We start from the raw sequence: 15,252 nt of genomic DNA, 5'->3' as shown, positions 1-15,252 counted from the left end.
CGCGGGACAGAGAGCGCGGGACAGAGAGCGAGAGTGCGGCACAGAGAGCTAGAGTGCGGCACAGAGAGCTAGAGTGCGGCACAGAGAGCGAGAGTGCGGCACAGAGAGCGAGAGTGCGGCACAGAGCGCGAGAGCGCGGGACAGAGCGCGGGACAGAGCGCGAGAGCGCGGGACAAAGAGCGCGGGACAGAGAGCGCGGCACAGAGAGCGAGAGTGCGGCACAGAGAGCTAGAGTGCGGCACAGAGAGCGAGAGTGCGGCACAGAGAGCGAGAGTGCGGCACAGAGGGCGAGAGTGCGGCACAGAGAGCGAGAGTGCGGCACAGAGAGCAAGAGTGCGGCACAGAGAGCGAGAGTGCGGCACAGAGAGCAAGAGTGCGGCACAGAGAGCGAGAGTGCGGCACAGAGAGCGAGAGTGCGGCACAGAGAGCGAGAGTGCGGCACAGAGAGCGAGAGTGCGGCACAGAGAGCGAGAGTGCGGCACAGAGAGCGAGAGTGCGGCACAGAGAGCGAGAGTGCGGCACAGAGAGCGAGAGTGCGGCACAGAGAGCGAGAGTGCGGCACAGAGAGCGAGAGTGCGGCACAGAGAGCGAGGCACAGAGAGCGAGAGTGCGGCACAGAGAGCGAGAGTGCGGCACAGAGAGCGAGAGTGCGGCACAGAGAGCGAGAGTGCGGCACAGAGAGCAAGAGTGCGGCACAGAGAGCAAGACAGAGCGCAGGACAGAGCGCGACAGACAGAACAAGTGAGCGAGTGAGAGCAACAGAGGGACAGAGAGCCTGCCATTTTGACATAAATTGGATGGTAACAAAATGTTCCAACTCTCAAAGAAATATCCAAAATAACCAAAAATAACAAAGCTTTGACAGGTCCCTCCGGTATAGGACATGTTTTCCCCTCAAAAGGAACAACTGCATAAATAAAGGATAAATGAAAGCAAGTAAAATGTCATGTTATCATGGATATGAGTATTGCTGTGATTTACTGGCTGAGAAGGCGCTTTCTCCTGACTTACTTTCAGCCTGCAGAAACATACTGCCTGGCTGTTTGTCTCCAACACAGCAACAGCATGGTAACCATATGTTAAAAGCATGGCAAATGGGCTTTACCCCACGGCAAGTAAACAAGCAAGGGGAAGAGGGATGAGACGGAGTCAATCGGAGGGCTAAGCAACCCTATAAAATAACAAGTGATTGAAGCAGAGATTGGAAAGAGTGAATAAAGGAGGAAATGAGAGATGTAGGAGAAGAGAGAGAAAAGACGAGGACATGTAGAAGAGAGAAAGGAGGTAAACAAACACACCCATCCCTTTCACAGAGAGTTACCTGCAGGAGTGGGGGTGACTTACAGTAGTAGGCTGTGTTTCATTCTCACACACACACACACACACACACACACACTACCTGCTGGGTCGTGGCAGGGTGGGCAGGGCAGGGAGGCCAGTGGAGACAGAGTAGTGCACCAGCAGCAGGACAGACAGAGAGACCAGCACGGCAGAGTTAATAACAACGGCCCCCCCAACGAAGCCAAAGACAAACAGCAGCATACACCTCGGGCTCATGACCCCCCCCTGAACATGGCCCAGCGCCTCTCACTGCCGGGACCAGGGGAAGGGGGCGACCGCCAGGGGGCTAAAACACACGCCTCTGGGGCTTTTACAAACTGTCCCTTGGATGACGACGCAAACTACAGTATACTCCTTCTCCCTCTGTCGACAAAGTACTCCTCACATACACACTCTGTTGCCGTGTGTTGAAGAGAAGAATGCTCAGGTACAGGAGATCTGGAACTCGGGCTGGAGAGTAGAGTGTGTGGCGTGGTGTGTGTTCAGACCAGCGGGCCAACGAGCGACGGCCACAGAAACAACAGCAGCAGTAATCCCATGAGCAGCAGCAGCGGAGGCAGAGCGAGACAGAGTGATGCCGGCTTCAGTTCAACACTGCTGTGACATCATCCAGAGAGAGAGAGAGAGAGAGAGAGAGGGTGGACACTCCTCGCCAAACTTTTCTTGATGTATTGTATCCTCTTTCTGGCAGACGATGCTCTTTCTTTCCTAAACTGCGACACTGATGTCGCTGAGCAGTCTAGAATTGTCGCCGTCACTCTCACCCTCCCTTTCTCTCCCCTCCCCCTCTCGGATGCTGAGGCAGCATCAGAGCTGGTAACATATGCCTCCCCTCAGCTCGATGCTGATTGGCTGAGCCATGGAGAGACTGGGAGGAGGAAAACCCTATGGGAACTGACAGCGTCTGCTGCTACTGAGAGACTGTAGAGGGCTGCTGACACACACACACACAAAAGCTAATAAAATGTACCACACTTCTGTTAGGAAAACCACAGAAATCACAAATGAGTTCCTTGTGAACACAAACACAAATGCTGTTTAAATCTAAAAAGCTACACAAACTGCTTTGATCTGATGTACTAGTCAAACTAACACCACTCTCTGGACTGTTCAAAATGAAGGTTTGCCCAGTAGGAGACCATGACCTCTTTTTACTGCTGTTTCACTAATCTGATCAGCTGACTAAAACATGACAGCTCTGAATCACTCATCTCCATCACACTGTGGGATTACTGCAGCTGACCACTGCCAAACCTCTGATTTATATACCGCTGATTCCATGGCATAATCCCACTCAATATCTATCCTAATCTCCTCTTCATCCTCCTCCCCCCACACACATATCCCCCCTCCTACCATCGTCCCCTCTTTTTTCCATCCCTTTTGCCTCCTCTACTCCCCCCTTGTCCTTCCTTCTGCCCAGCCCCTCATGCCTACCTCACATCTCTCATCTTCTGTCAGGTTCTGACCTAAAAGGAAATCGTGCCCATGGAGAGAAGAGCGCGCAGGAGTGGCGCCTGCAGTGATGAAGCACTTCACATCAACGTACTCGCTCACAAACACACTGAACCAGGGTGAGGAGCCAACTAAGCCAATGACACCTAGGACCCAGAATGAACTGGCCACGAGCCACTATTAATACACCATTAAGGAAGCACTGTTATATGAGAGTGTTCGTGTACCACTTCAGATACTGTCCACGCAGTGATCTCCGTATGGGACTTGAATAGTTGTATGACCTTACCGTGATCTGCTTGTGCTCGTGTCTGTAGGCGCCTCCTGCACCGCCGCGTGCTGCTGGTGTTTGGCACGTTCCAAGTGCTCCATGTAGCTGTGGATCATCTGCATGGGACATACCACATAGGGAGATCCGGGAGGGGTTAGCGTGGACAGGGAGTGGTCCTATTCAAATAATTATTTGAACATGGCCATGATGCCTGTTGTTTCTTAGATTCGTTTTTTTGTGTGGATGTACAGCTGGAACAGACAGCCTCCCGGCCTGTGGGGTATTCAGCTGTCCCCATGCGTTTGTGTGAGCTTCTAAAATCACGTTTCTGTCCATATTTAAAACGTCATGGTCTCTTCGTAGGCTTGTTTGTTTTGGCGTCTGGGCCAATGTGTTAGTAATAGATTAGAGAACAGACTTTAGGCAGACTGAGTTGAGGCAACTTGACAACATACTTAATACTGGGAAAATTGCTCCAATCTCCTTAAACTGACCCAATTCTAACTCCCTCCTTCTCCTTCGCGCTCTCCTGCGTCTTGCATTCTCCATCCCTCACCATCCTCATCCCTCCCTCCCCTCATCCTCTGTTGTAGTGTGAATTCCCTGAATGTAAGCTGGAAATAGCAACTTGTCTTGGTTCGCTGTCGGTCAAACATCAATGGGATCCACTAGTCTGCCAACCTATGTCCAAACCATATTATACATACATTCTAGCCATTTAGTAGACCCAACCCTCTTAACCGCTGGGCTACCTGCTGCCCAGGCAGCCTGCCATCCAGGCGCGTGTGTGTGTGTGTGTGTCTTCAAATCCATGTTCACCCAGCACATGACTCCAACAGCATCATTATGTTTGACAGACACTTACCAATACTAGAGTTTCCCTTGCCTTTTTTTTTTACCTCCAATTTTGTGATATCCAATTGAGATCTTGTCTCATCGCTGCAATTCTCCAACGGGCTCGGGAAATTCATTAGGGCCTAATCTATGGATTTCACATGTCTGGGCAGGGGCACAAGTGCAGAAGCTGGACGTGGAGGTCCTGGGCTGGCGTGGATACACGTGGTCTGCGGTTGTGAGGGCGGTTGGACCTACTGTCAAATTCTCTAAAACAACGTTGGAGGCGGCTTATAATAGAGTAATTAACATTCAATGATCTGTCAACAGCTGTGGTGGACATTGATGCAGTTAGCACTCTCCCTCAAAACATCTGTGGTGTTGTGTGACAACACAACACACTTTAGAGGGGCCTTTTATTGTCCCCAGCACAAGGTGCACCTGTGTAATGTTCATGCCGTTTAATCAGCTTCTTGATATGCCACACCTGTCAGGAGGATGGATTATCTTTGCAAAGGAGAAATGATCACTAACAGGATTGTAAACAAATTTGTGCCCAAAATTTGATAAAAAAAAATAAGCACTTATGGAACATTTCTGGGATTTTTGTTTCAGCTCATGAAACCAACACTTTACATGTTGCGTTTATATTTTTGTTCAGTATAGTTTGCCCAGTAGACCTACAAAATGAACAGTCCCAACATAAAACACTCTCTTCCCCATACCTCTGTGTGTCTCTGGTGGAGGGCATGGTACTCCTTCTTCAGCTCGGCTTCTCGTTCCTCCAATCTGCCAACTGAGAGAGAAAACAGGTCGGTGTGTGATCTCAGTCAAACAGAACTACATGGTTAATGAGAGAAAATAACTGTTATAGGGTCATTCCAAGGGTTGCAAAGCAACCGGTCATTTGCGGAAGTTTCAGGAACCTTCAGTAATTTGGGTAATAAACAAAAGAAGAAAATCTATGGCAATCTATTGTAACTTAGGTAATTTATACTTTGAATAACTTAAAAAATGCATTTTATCCACGAATGTCCACGAATTTCTAGAAGATAGACTATATGGTTCAAGAGAAAATTGCCTAATTAATGAAAGAAAAGCATCAAATCAACAATGGCATTATTTTCAATCACCTCAACTCATCCAACTTTTGTTTCCACAACTGACACTTGTTTGATGCCAAAACATCGACAACAAATACATAGACATAGTAAAATAAATTGTAATTTTGGTGGGGGAAATGTGATATTTCATGCTGAAAACCCTCATTAAAACACCAATTGGTATTCACTAGGTTTATAGTTTATATTTAGGATAATGTTTTACAGCTTTGTCATTCAAATGTTTTTATTTTTAAATAATCTTATTTAATGATTTCAGATATTTTAAATGTGGTAAGGCCACAGAGGGCCAGAGAATTGCAGACACCTGTGATAATCTGAAGTACCCAAATGTGGGTAGTTTACTGGTAAAATTTCCAGTAAATATACCCTCCCTTTGCAACCCTAGTCATTCCATTTCATTTCAACCACTTTTTGACCACACCCCTTTTGATTTGAACAAATACTTTCCATACATACAGTGCCTTCAGAAAGTGGAGGCGGGTAGCCTAGCAGTTAAAACCCCCTATGGTCGATGTCTGTGCCCCAGCATAAATCTAATTAGCATAATTTTAAAAAATCTGTCAGTTTATTTTATTTTTTCAATTGGATGCATCTCAATCCACCGCATCCGCCTATGCAACACTTCCGCATCTGAGGTGAAAGGTAACCAAGCTGGAGAGGTGTTTGTCAGACCATGAGACATCTGCGGTGAAGGGTGACAGAGCTAGAGCTGGGTTTGTCAGACCATGAGACATCCCGAAAATCAGTCTCCTCACAAAATCATCTTTAGCGTCTGAACGGCTTGGCCTACAAACGATGATGACCACTCTGGACAGATGAGCCTCACGAACACGCAGGTGTTCTCGACTCCCACAGACTTCTGTCTGTAGCCTTCTGTGTAAAGGTGAGACTCACAAACATGTCGGTTGTTTTGCTCCAGGAATGCTCACAGGCCTCACAAGACTCGTCTGAAGGTCCCCAGTTAATTTGTTTCACGGAAGCATGTACAGTGGGGAGAACAAGTATTTGATAACCTGCCAAATCGGCAGTGTTTCCTACTTACAAAGCATGTAGAGGTCTGTAATTTTTTATCATAGGTACACTTCAACTGTGAAAGACGGAATTGAAAACAAAAATCCAGAAAATCACATTGTATGATTTTTCTGTAATTAATTTGCATTTTATTGCATCATATAAGTATTTGATACATCAGAAAAGCATAACTTAATATTTGGTACAGAAACCTTTATTTGCAATTACAGAGATCATACGTTTCCTGTAGTTCTTGACCAGGTTTGCACACACTGCAGCAGGGATTTTGGCCCACTCCTCCATACAGGAGGAGTGGGCCAGATCCTTCAGGTTTCGGGGCTGTCGCTGGGCAATACGGACGTTCAGCTCCCTCCAAAGATTTTCTATTGGGTTCAGGTCTAGAGACTGGCTAGGCCACTCCAGGACCTTGAGATGCTTCTTACGGAGCCACTCCTTAGTTGCCCTGGCTGTGCGTTTCGGGTTGTTGTCATGCTGGAAGACGCAGCCACGACCCATCTTCAATGCTCTTACTGAGGGAAGGAGGTTGTTGGCCAAGATCTCGCGATACATGGCCCCATCCATCCTCCCCTCAATATGGTGCAGTCGTCCTGTCCCCTTTGCAGAAAAGCATCCCCAAAGAATGATGTTTCCACCTCCATGCTTCACGGTTGGGATGGTGTTCTTGGGGTTGTACTTATCCTTCTTCCTGTGAGAGCCGGAATTCTTACTGGTTGGTAGGTGATCAAATACTTATGTCATGCAATAAAATGCAAATTAATTATTTAAAAATTCTACAATGATTTTCTGGATTTTTGTTTTAGATTCTGTCTCTCACAGTTGAAGTGTACCTATGATAAAAACTACAGACCTCTACATGCTTTGTAAGTAGGAAAACCTGCAAAATCGTCAGTGTATCAAATACTTGTTCTCCCCACTGTATATGGAGACTGTTTAGTGACAAAAATAAGGTGTTTAATACAAGTTTTTTTTAAATGAGCATCTCAAATATAGGTTAGAATCTTCAGAACAAACAAACAGATTTTCAGGATATGTTGTTCCATGTAGTGAATCTGTTATTCAAATGTGTTTGTATGGGCTAATAGCAGTAAGGCCAAATATATATATATTTTATACTTCAAGAGTCTTAAAATTCCAAATCATCTGACTCTGGGGAAGTAGATAAAGGGCTTCATTGCCAAAATCCTGAAGTAATCCTTTAATGCAATCTGGGGACATTAGTCATATCTGTCAGTGACCAGGTTTCAAGTTCTATTAGTCATATGTACGGGATACATCGTACAACGAAATGCTTACTTGCAGGTTCCTTTGACAAAGCAATAACAATACGAAGAAAGCAAATAGCTCAGTAGAATATATATTTTTAGCATAACTAACACAGGATGGCACAATTTATAGGCCAATATTTATTTACAAGTGTATTGGGGAAGGGGGGGGGTGGGAGACAGTGTATAAACTGAGCAGTATAATAAGAGTCTGGCAGCAGCAGTTGTGGTGTGTGTAGCATAAATGTATACGTGTGTGTATGTGTGTGTGTGTGCGCTCTAAGGTGCGGAGAATCAGAGCAGGTGATCAGTCCAGTTCAACTGTTCAGCAGTCTGATGGCTTGTAGATAGAAATGGTCACTGAGCCTGTTGGTATCAGACCTCATGCTCTGATAATGTCTGCCCGACGGTAAGGGAGAGAACAGCTCATGGCTGGGGTGTGTGGGGTCCTTGATGCTGCGTTCCTTCCTCAGGCACCGTTTCGAATAGATGTCCTGGATGGGTGGGAGCACGGTCCAATTACTGGATGCCAATCAGTAATATCTGTGCCAAACCAGGGTCATGTTTAGCAGGACACAACATTGGCCAACGTTCAGATAGAAATGTATGATGTAGAACAGATATACCTCTTTGGTATTTGGAATCACGTCAGCTCTATTTTTAACAGTTGGAATTTCTTGCTTTGAATATTGAGGTTTCAAAGGGTCTCTCTATAACTGTGATTGTCTGTTATAGACCCCCCTCTGCTCGTGGTGATGCATTGTCTTCTCTGATGCACCTTACATCTAAACTTCTTTACAGTGAAATTATCTTGATTGGTGATCTCAACTGGTGTTGGTTAAAGCCGGTGTCTAATGATTTAAAAATGTTTTGTAATTCTATGAATCTTACCCAGTTGATTAACTCACCCACTCGCCCAAATCTCAAATGTCCAGAGGAACCTACTCTGATTTGATATTGACAAATATCCACATAAATCATTACAAAAAAAACAACAACGGCAGAATATTTAAGTGACCATTGTGCTGTTGTCGCTGTTAGAAATACTAAGACAAACCCACGCTTTACTCGTAAGAGAAGTTTGAAGTGTTTTAATGAGCAGGCTCTCTTTCATCATTTGTTTTATTTTGACTGGAGCAGATTGAGCTTATTCCTGATGTGGAAACTGCCTGGAAATTCTTTCATTATGTTTTTTTTCCAAATAGTAAACAAACATGCCCCATTCTGCAGGTTCAGAGTTAAAGGGCAGGATAATCCATGGTTTTCTTCTGAGCTGTCTTGTATTATTCACAACTGTAATCTAGCCTGGGCTAAAGCAAGGAAATCATGTTCTGATGCTGATTGGCTTATTTTTAGGCAGTTACGAAACAAGTGTTCAATTTCTTCTCAGGAAGGCCAAGTCTGAATATTTTATTTCTGTTACGACTGAACCTAAATGACCCTAGAAAGTTTTAGAAGGATATTAAGTTTATGTCTGGAAACAATAATGTTAATGAATTACCGTCATCTGTATTGAAGGACTTTGTTGATATATGACAAAACTGAAATGCTGAATTGTTTAATTGAGCACTTTGTATCATCTGGTAGGCTGTTTGATTCAGTGTCCTCTGTCTCTGTACAACCCTGTGTGGATGAAGCAGTGAGGGCTGGTCAAACATTTAGCTTTTTGCCATTCTCAGTGCAGGTGGTACTTTAAGCCCTGAAATCCTTAGATCAGAGAAAGCCTGCAGGTCCTGATCTTTTGGATCCCTGCTTTTTAAATCTGGCAGCTGATTTCATAGATGAACCACTTACATATCTGTTCAATCTAACCCTGGAATGTAATGAAATTCCAAAGATCTTGAAATCAGCATTTGTCCTAACACTTTAAAAAATAATTATAGGTACATCTCATAGTTGTCACCCCTGGTGAAAATAATTGAAACCCTTGAGTGAACAGCTAAAAAGAAAGAAGTTAAATACCAACTCTATTTTATCAATGTACTAATCGGGCTTCAGGAAGAAGCATACCACAATTACAGCAGCCATGAAGGTTTTAAATGATATCACTGAAGCAATGACAAAAAACAGCACTGTCTCACTTTTTATTGATCTCGCTAAGGATTTTGATATAGTTGATTATGCTATACTGGAAGCAGAGATTGTCGAGTGTAGGTCTTTCGGAGCATGCAGTTGCATGGTTTGCTAACTATCTGTCTCATAGAACTCTTAGCACTCAATTTGATGGGCTCATGTCTGTTAAATTGTCTGTCTGTAATGGTATACCCCAGGGCTCTGTACTTGGTCCCCTCTTATTCACTCTTTATATAAAAAATGTAGACAAAAATGTGCAAAATGCACAACTTCACTTTTATGCTGATGATACTGTTATTTATTGTTGTACCTCGTCTCTCACAAAAGCTTTCCAGAACTTGCAAACTGCTTTTTATACTGTTCAACATACCTTGTCAATTGAAGCTTATCCTCAATACTGACAAAACTAAACTAATGATGTTTTCTAATGCAAGAAATAGACCTCTGAACCTTTAACCTGTCAGGGTAATGAGATTGAGACTGTAACCTCAAATCTTGGAATTTTAATTGATGACGGCCTCTCTTAAATTGCATATTCAATAACTTACAAAAAAATTGAAGCTGAAGTTGCGATTTTATTTTAGGAATAATGCCTGTTTTCTTTTGAAGCCAGAAGGAGGCTAGTATCAGCTACATTTATGCCTTTACTAGACTATGGGGATATTTTATATATGAATGCTTCAGCTCAGTGTTGAAGATCAATTGACACCCTTTACCATGGCGCATGGAGATTTATTTTAAACTGCAAAACCCTTACGCACCACTGCACTTTGTATACCAGGGATGGCTGGCCTTCTCTAGTCACTCATAGGCTCAGTCACTGGTACACTTATTTACAAAGCCATTTTGGGTTTACTACCATTTTATTTAGGCATTTTTATTGTTCAGAAATGTGGTTGGTACTCTCTTCGTTCGCAGGACTTTATTCTGCTAACTGCTCCATATGTCCAAACTGAATTTGGTAAAAAAAAAGATTTTATGTGCTCTGTGCCATCGGCTTGGAATGCCTTACAAAATACTTTTAAACTGGAAGAACTTGTCCCGATTGATGTATTTAAATCACTGATGAAGGATTTTGAGGCTGATTCCCTGACCTGTCAATGTTTTTAATTTGCTGTTTTATGATTTTGTTATACTCTTGTGAATCCTATGGTTTTTACTAGATTACTTGTAGTTTTTCATGTTGTCTGTCTGAAATTGTGTGACGACTTGGTGCTGCCCATCTTGGCCAGGACGCTCTTTAAAAAAAAGAGGTTTAAAATCTCAATGAGCCCTTCCTGGTTAAATAAAGGTTAAATTAAAAGAAAAGCTCTAGTCATGGTATTTCTATCCACAACATTCAACGTTTTCGAACTGAACATGGCCTAGGCTTCAGATGAGAAACCAAGTACGGTTTTAAACTGCTGTCAGTTGTAGTAGCAACACATGACCACCAGGTGTCATTAGCACACTAGTAAAATACACTGGCTGGCTCAAACACTCAAATATTTTGGGTTATGGGTCAGAGTAGCCATAATCCTATGGAAAACATTAGGAATTCTAAGCCATTCTGTCCAGTCATCACACACACACACGCCATGTTTAAACTTTAAGATTAAAAAGCACAAGCAAGAACCCAAACACACGAGAAACAGACTTTAGAATCCACTCTATTTGAGTAAAGGATAGGTCTTGAGCCCTGTTACTTATTCCACTTTGTTGGCAATTTGGCTGGCATGGACTGTTTATAGTGAAAACACCCTGACAACGTTGTGTGTGTACGCGATGATGATTGCCCAGCCTAACAATATCCTCTCACAAAGGCAGTGTGTGTGAGACTGAGACACTAACCCAAGCAGGACTACCATCTGCTCATTGACAATGACCCTCCCAACACAGCATCAGGAGTTACTGTCACTAACTGCCAACACAGTTATCTAATATAATCTGCTACCTCCACATATCTCTATGGTAGCCTGGCTAACACCAGAATGCCGTCATTGGATTTTTGGAGTTGGCTTTTAGTAGAATGAGACATACGGCAGGGATTTGATTCAGAACAACAGAAAATAGACTCGTTAGGGCAGGCTTTTAACGCAGACCGTCATAGGTGGTTTAGAGAATGCCTAGGAAATAGCTCAGATGGCTGTGTGATTTTCAAGTTATTTGTTACCATGACTAATGACTATCAGTAGACAATGAGGAACCAACTAGAGAATGTACAGACAGAAATAACCCTTGAGGAAACCACCTGGTGTGTGAGGGTGGGCTTTTATTACTATCCTCATTGGTACTATGCTAGAAAATGCTCCCTCGTGGGGACCCTTCCCAGGTCCTCATGAGGACAAATGTTATTTTTAGCTTAGGGAAAAAATGATTCTGAATGGAAATCAATTTTAGGTCCCCACAAGGATAGTAAAACATGTGTGTATTGGGAAGTGGAAGTACTGTATGTTTACGGCTTGCCGTCTATTATAACTGTTCGGTTCATCAGCTACAGTCTACACACATCTGCTGACTATGAGCTAGCCTGGATTTCACATCAAAATGACTCAAGAGAATTACTGCTCTGTCTCTCCCTATCTAGTTTAAGGAGAGAGAAGACCGAGAGTGAAAACTGTTCAAGTAGGAAAGAACTGAAAGTGGAAAAAAAAGCGGACGTAGTGACAGTGGAAGAGAGAAAAACTGAATAGGAAAGAACAAGAACTGTGGACTTGGCTGTGAGCACTAGTGAATATCAAGTCAGGTGACGCGTGCATGTACTCAGCTGACAGACACCCATAAAGTAGCTACTTAACCCAATCAGTCCTGATAGTTCACAGTCAAACACCAACTCAGCAGATCAGAATAAACTCAGTTTGAGGTGTGATGCAAGGATTGAAAAAGGAAATTAAAATCTCCATTCAAGACTCCCTTAGACTGCACTTACAGACACCTCCAAACGGTCACCTTGAGTTTATTCCTTATGTAATGACCTTCCCACGGTTCGTGAGGGTGTGTTTGGCAGCATCGTGTGGGTTGTTTGTTTCTATGGCCTGCAGATACAGTATAACCCAGTAAATATATTGGTCTTCCAGCCCCAAGTTATGTGCACAATCCTGAGCCCTTCACTTGTAATGTCTTTCTCAGTATTCCTTCCATTAGGGTTCACCCCTCCAGTCCTAGAAGCCATAATGATTGACTCACTCTGGTCCGAGTAGTTCCTGGTCTTGAGCTCCATTTGACGTGTTTGTGACTCCAGCAGGACCAGTCGACTCTGAAGGTCCTTCTTCTCCGTCTCCTGACTGTCCTCAAACACCATGTACCTCTACAGAGACAGAAACAGAAAGATATTAAAACACTGAATAACACAACGGCATGTGTCTGTATGCGTTCAAGGCCCAGTGCTGTCAAAAACGTGATTGTCCTGTGATTCATGTATAGGTAACTGCCAAAATAAATGGAAACACTTGAGGGATGAGGGTAAATGAGGGATACAAAGTATATTGAAAGCAGGTGCTTTCACACAGGTGTGGTTCCTGAGCTAATTAAGAAAATCACATCCCATCATGTGTAGGGGGTCATGTATAAAAATACTGGTCAGCCCATTATTGACTACCATGGCCCCATAAGATGACAATACCCCACCATCCACAAGTGGTCAATTAATGGTTTGATGAGAATGAAAACAAACTATATGGCATGGCCGTCTTAGTCACCAGACCTCAACCCAATTCAACACTTATGGGAGATTCTGGAACGGCTCCCGAGACAGCATTTTCCACCACCATCAACAAAACCAGATGATAGTCTCACTAAGCGCAAACCAGATGGGATGGCGTATCGCTGCAGAATGTGGTGGCAACCATACTGTTAGTTAAGTGTGCCTTGAATTCTAAATAAATCCAGGAGTGTCACCAGCAAAGCACCCCTACACCATCACACCTCCTCCATGCTTCACGGTGGGAACGCCACATGGAGAGATCATCCGTTCACCTACTCTGCATCTCACAAAGACACGGTGGTTGGAAGCAAACATCTGAACTTTGGACTCATCAGACCAAAAGACTGATTTCCACCGGTCTAATGTCCATTGCTTGTGTTTCTTTGCCCAAGCAAGTGTCTTCTTATTGGTGTCCTTTAGTAGTGGTTTCTTTGCAGGAATTCAACCACGAAGGCCTGATTCACGCAGTCTCCTCTGAACAGTTGATGTTGAGACATGTCTGTTACTTGAACTCTGAGGTGCAATCTGAGGTGCAGTTAATTGCCGATATCTGAGGCTGGTAACCAATGAAATTATCCTCTGCAACAGTGGTAAATCTGGGTCTTTCTTTCCTGTGGTGGTCCTCATGAGAGCCAGTTTCATCATAGCGCATGATGGTTTTAGCGACTGCACTTGAAGAAACTTTCAAAGTTCTTGAAACTTGTCCCGATTGGTGTTTTTAAAATCACTGATGAATGATCTTGAGACAGATTCCGTGACATGTCAATGTTTTTAATTTTCTGTTTTTGATTTTGTTATACTCTTGTTTTTCATGTTGTTTGTCTGTAATTTTTGTAATGACTTGGTGCTGCCCATCTTGGCCAGGACGCTCTTGAAAAATATATTTTCAATCTCAATGGGCCCTTCCTGGTTAAATAAAGGTTAAATAAATAAAATTAAATCAGTCAGAAAGTTAAAGCTTGGTCGCAAATGGGTCTTCCAAATGGACAATGACCCCAAGCATACTTCCAAAGTTGTGGCAAAATGGCTTAAGGACAACAAAGTCAAGGTATTAGAGTGGCCATCACAAAGCCCCTGACCTCAATCGCATAGAACATTTGTGGGCAGAACTGAAAAAAAGTGTGTGCGAGCAAGGAGGCCTACAAACCTGACTCAGTTACACCAGCTCTGTCAGGAGGAATGGGCCAAAATTCACCCAACTTATTGTGGGAAGCTTGTGGAAGGTTACCAAAACATTTGAACCAAGTTAAGCAATTTAAAGGCAATGCTACCAAATACTAATTGAGTGTATGTAAACTTCTGACCCACTGGGAATGTGATGAAAGAAAGAAATGCTGAAATAAATAATTATACTGACATTTCACATTCTTAAAATAAAAGTGGTGATCCTAACTGACCTAAGACAGGGAATTTTTACTACGATTGAATGTCGGGAATTGTGAAAAACTGAGTTTAAATGCATTTGGCTAAGGTGTATGTAAAATTCCTAATTCTACTGTACACACACACACACACACACACACACACACACACACACACACACACACACCTTTCAAAAGTTTGGGATCACTTAGAAATGTCCTCGTTTCTGAATGCACAGGTTTTGCCAATTAAAATAACAAATTGGTCAGAAATACAGTGGTAGACATTGTTAATATTGTAAATGACTATTGTAGCTGGAAATTACATTTTTTTATGGACTATCTACACAGGCCAAATTATCAGCAACCATCACTCCTGTGTTCCAATGGCACGTTGTGTTAGCTAATCCAAGTTTATCATTTTAAAAAGGCTAATTGATCATTAGAAAACTATTTTGCAATTATGTTAGCACAACTGAAACTGTTGGTCTGGTTAAAGAAGCAATAAAACTGGCCTTTAGACTGGTTGAGTATCTGGAGCATCAGCATTTGTGGGTTCGATTACAGGCTCAAAACAGCCAGAATCAAAGCACTTTCTTCTGAAACTCGTCAGTCTATTCTTGTTCTAAGAAATGCAGGCTATTCCATGCAAGAAAATGCCAACAAACTGAAGATCTCGTACAGTGCACTACTCCCTTCACAGAACAGCGCAAACTGGCACTAACCAGAATAGAAAGAGGAGTGGGAGGCCCCGGTGCACAACTCTGCCATTTCCAGCTACAATAGTCATTTACAACATTAACAATGTCTACACTAT

At 43.2% G+C, this 15,252-nt stretch overlaps 1 protein-coding gene across 3 annotated transcripts in view; it reads right to left on the bottom strand.

The window, feature by feature from the left end:
* spag9b (sperm associated antigen 9b) overlaps positions 1 to 15,252 on the bottom strand; it is a 54,563-nt gene that overhangs the window by 25,330 nt on the left and 13,981 nt on the right. For all 3 annotated transcript variants that reach the window (XM_036955665.2, XM_090212199.1, XM_036955661.2), the window contains exons 2-4: positions 12,558 to 12,678; positions 4,627 to 4,697; positions 3,086 to 3,183 (exon numbers count right to left, since the gene is read on the bottom strand). In XM_036955665.2, coding sequence (XP_036811560.1) covers positions 3,086 to 3,183; positions 4,627 to 4,697; positions 12,558 to 12,678 — 290 coding nt within the window. The remainder of the gene's footprint in view (positions 1 to 3,085; positions 3,184 to 4,626; positions 4,698 to 12,557; positions 12,679 to 15,252) is intronic.

This window comes from Oncorhynchus mykiss, chromosome 20 (genome assembly GCF_057628025.1).
Source record: "Oncorhynchus mykiss isolate SJ-2025 chromosome 20, ASM5762802v1, whole genome shotgun sequence".
NCBI classification, from domain to species: Eukaryota; Metazoa; Chordata; class Actinopteri; order Salmoniformes; family Salmonidae; genus Oncorhynchus; species Oncorhynchus mykiss.
This window is presented reverse-complemented; position numbering and strand designations above follow the sequence as displayed.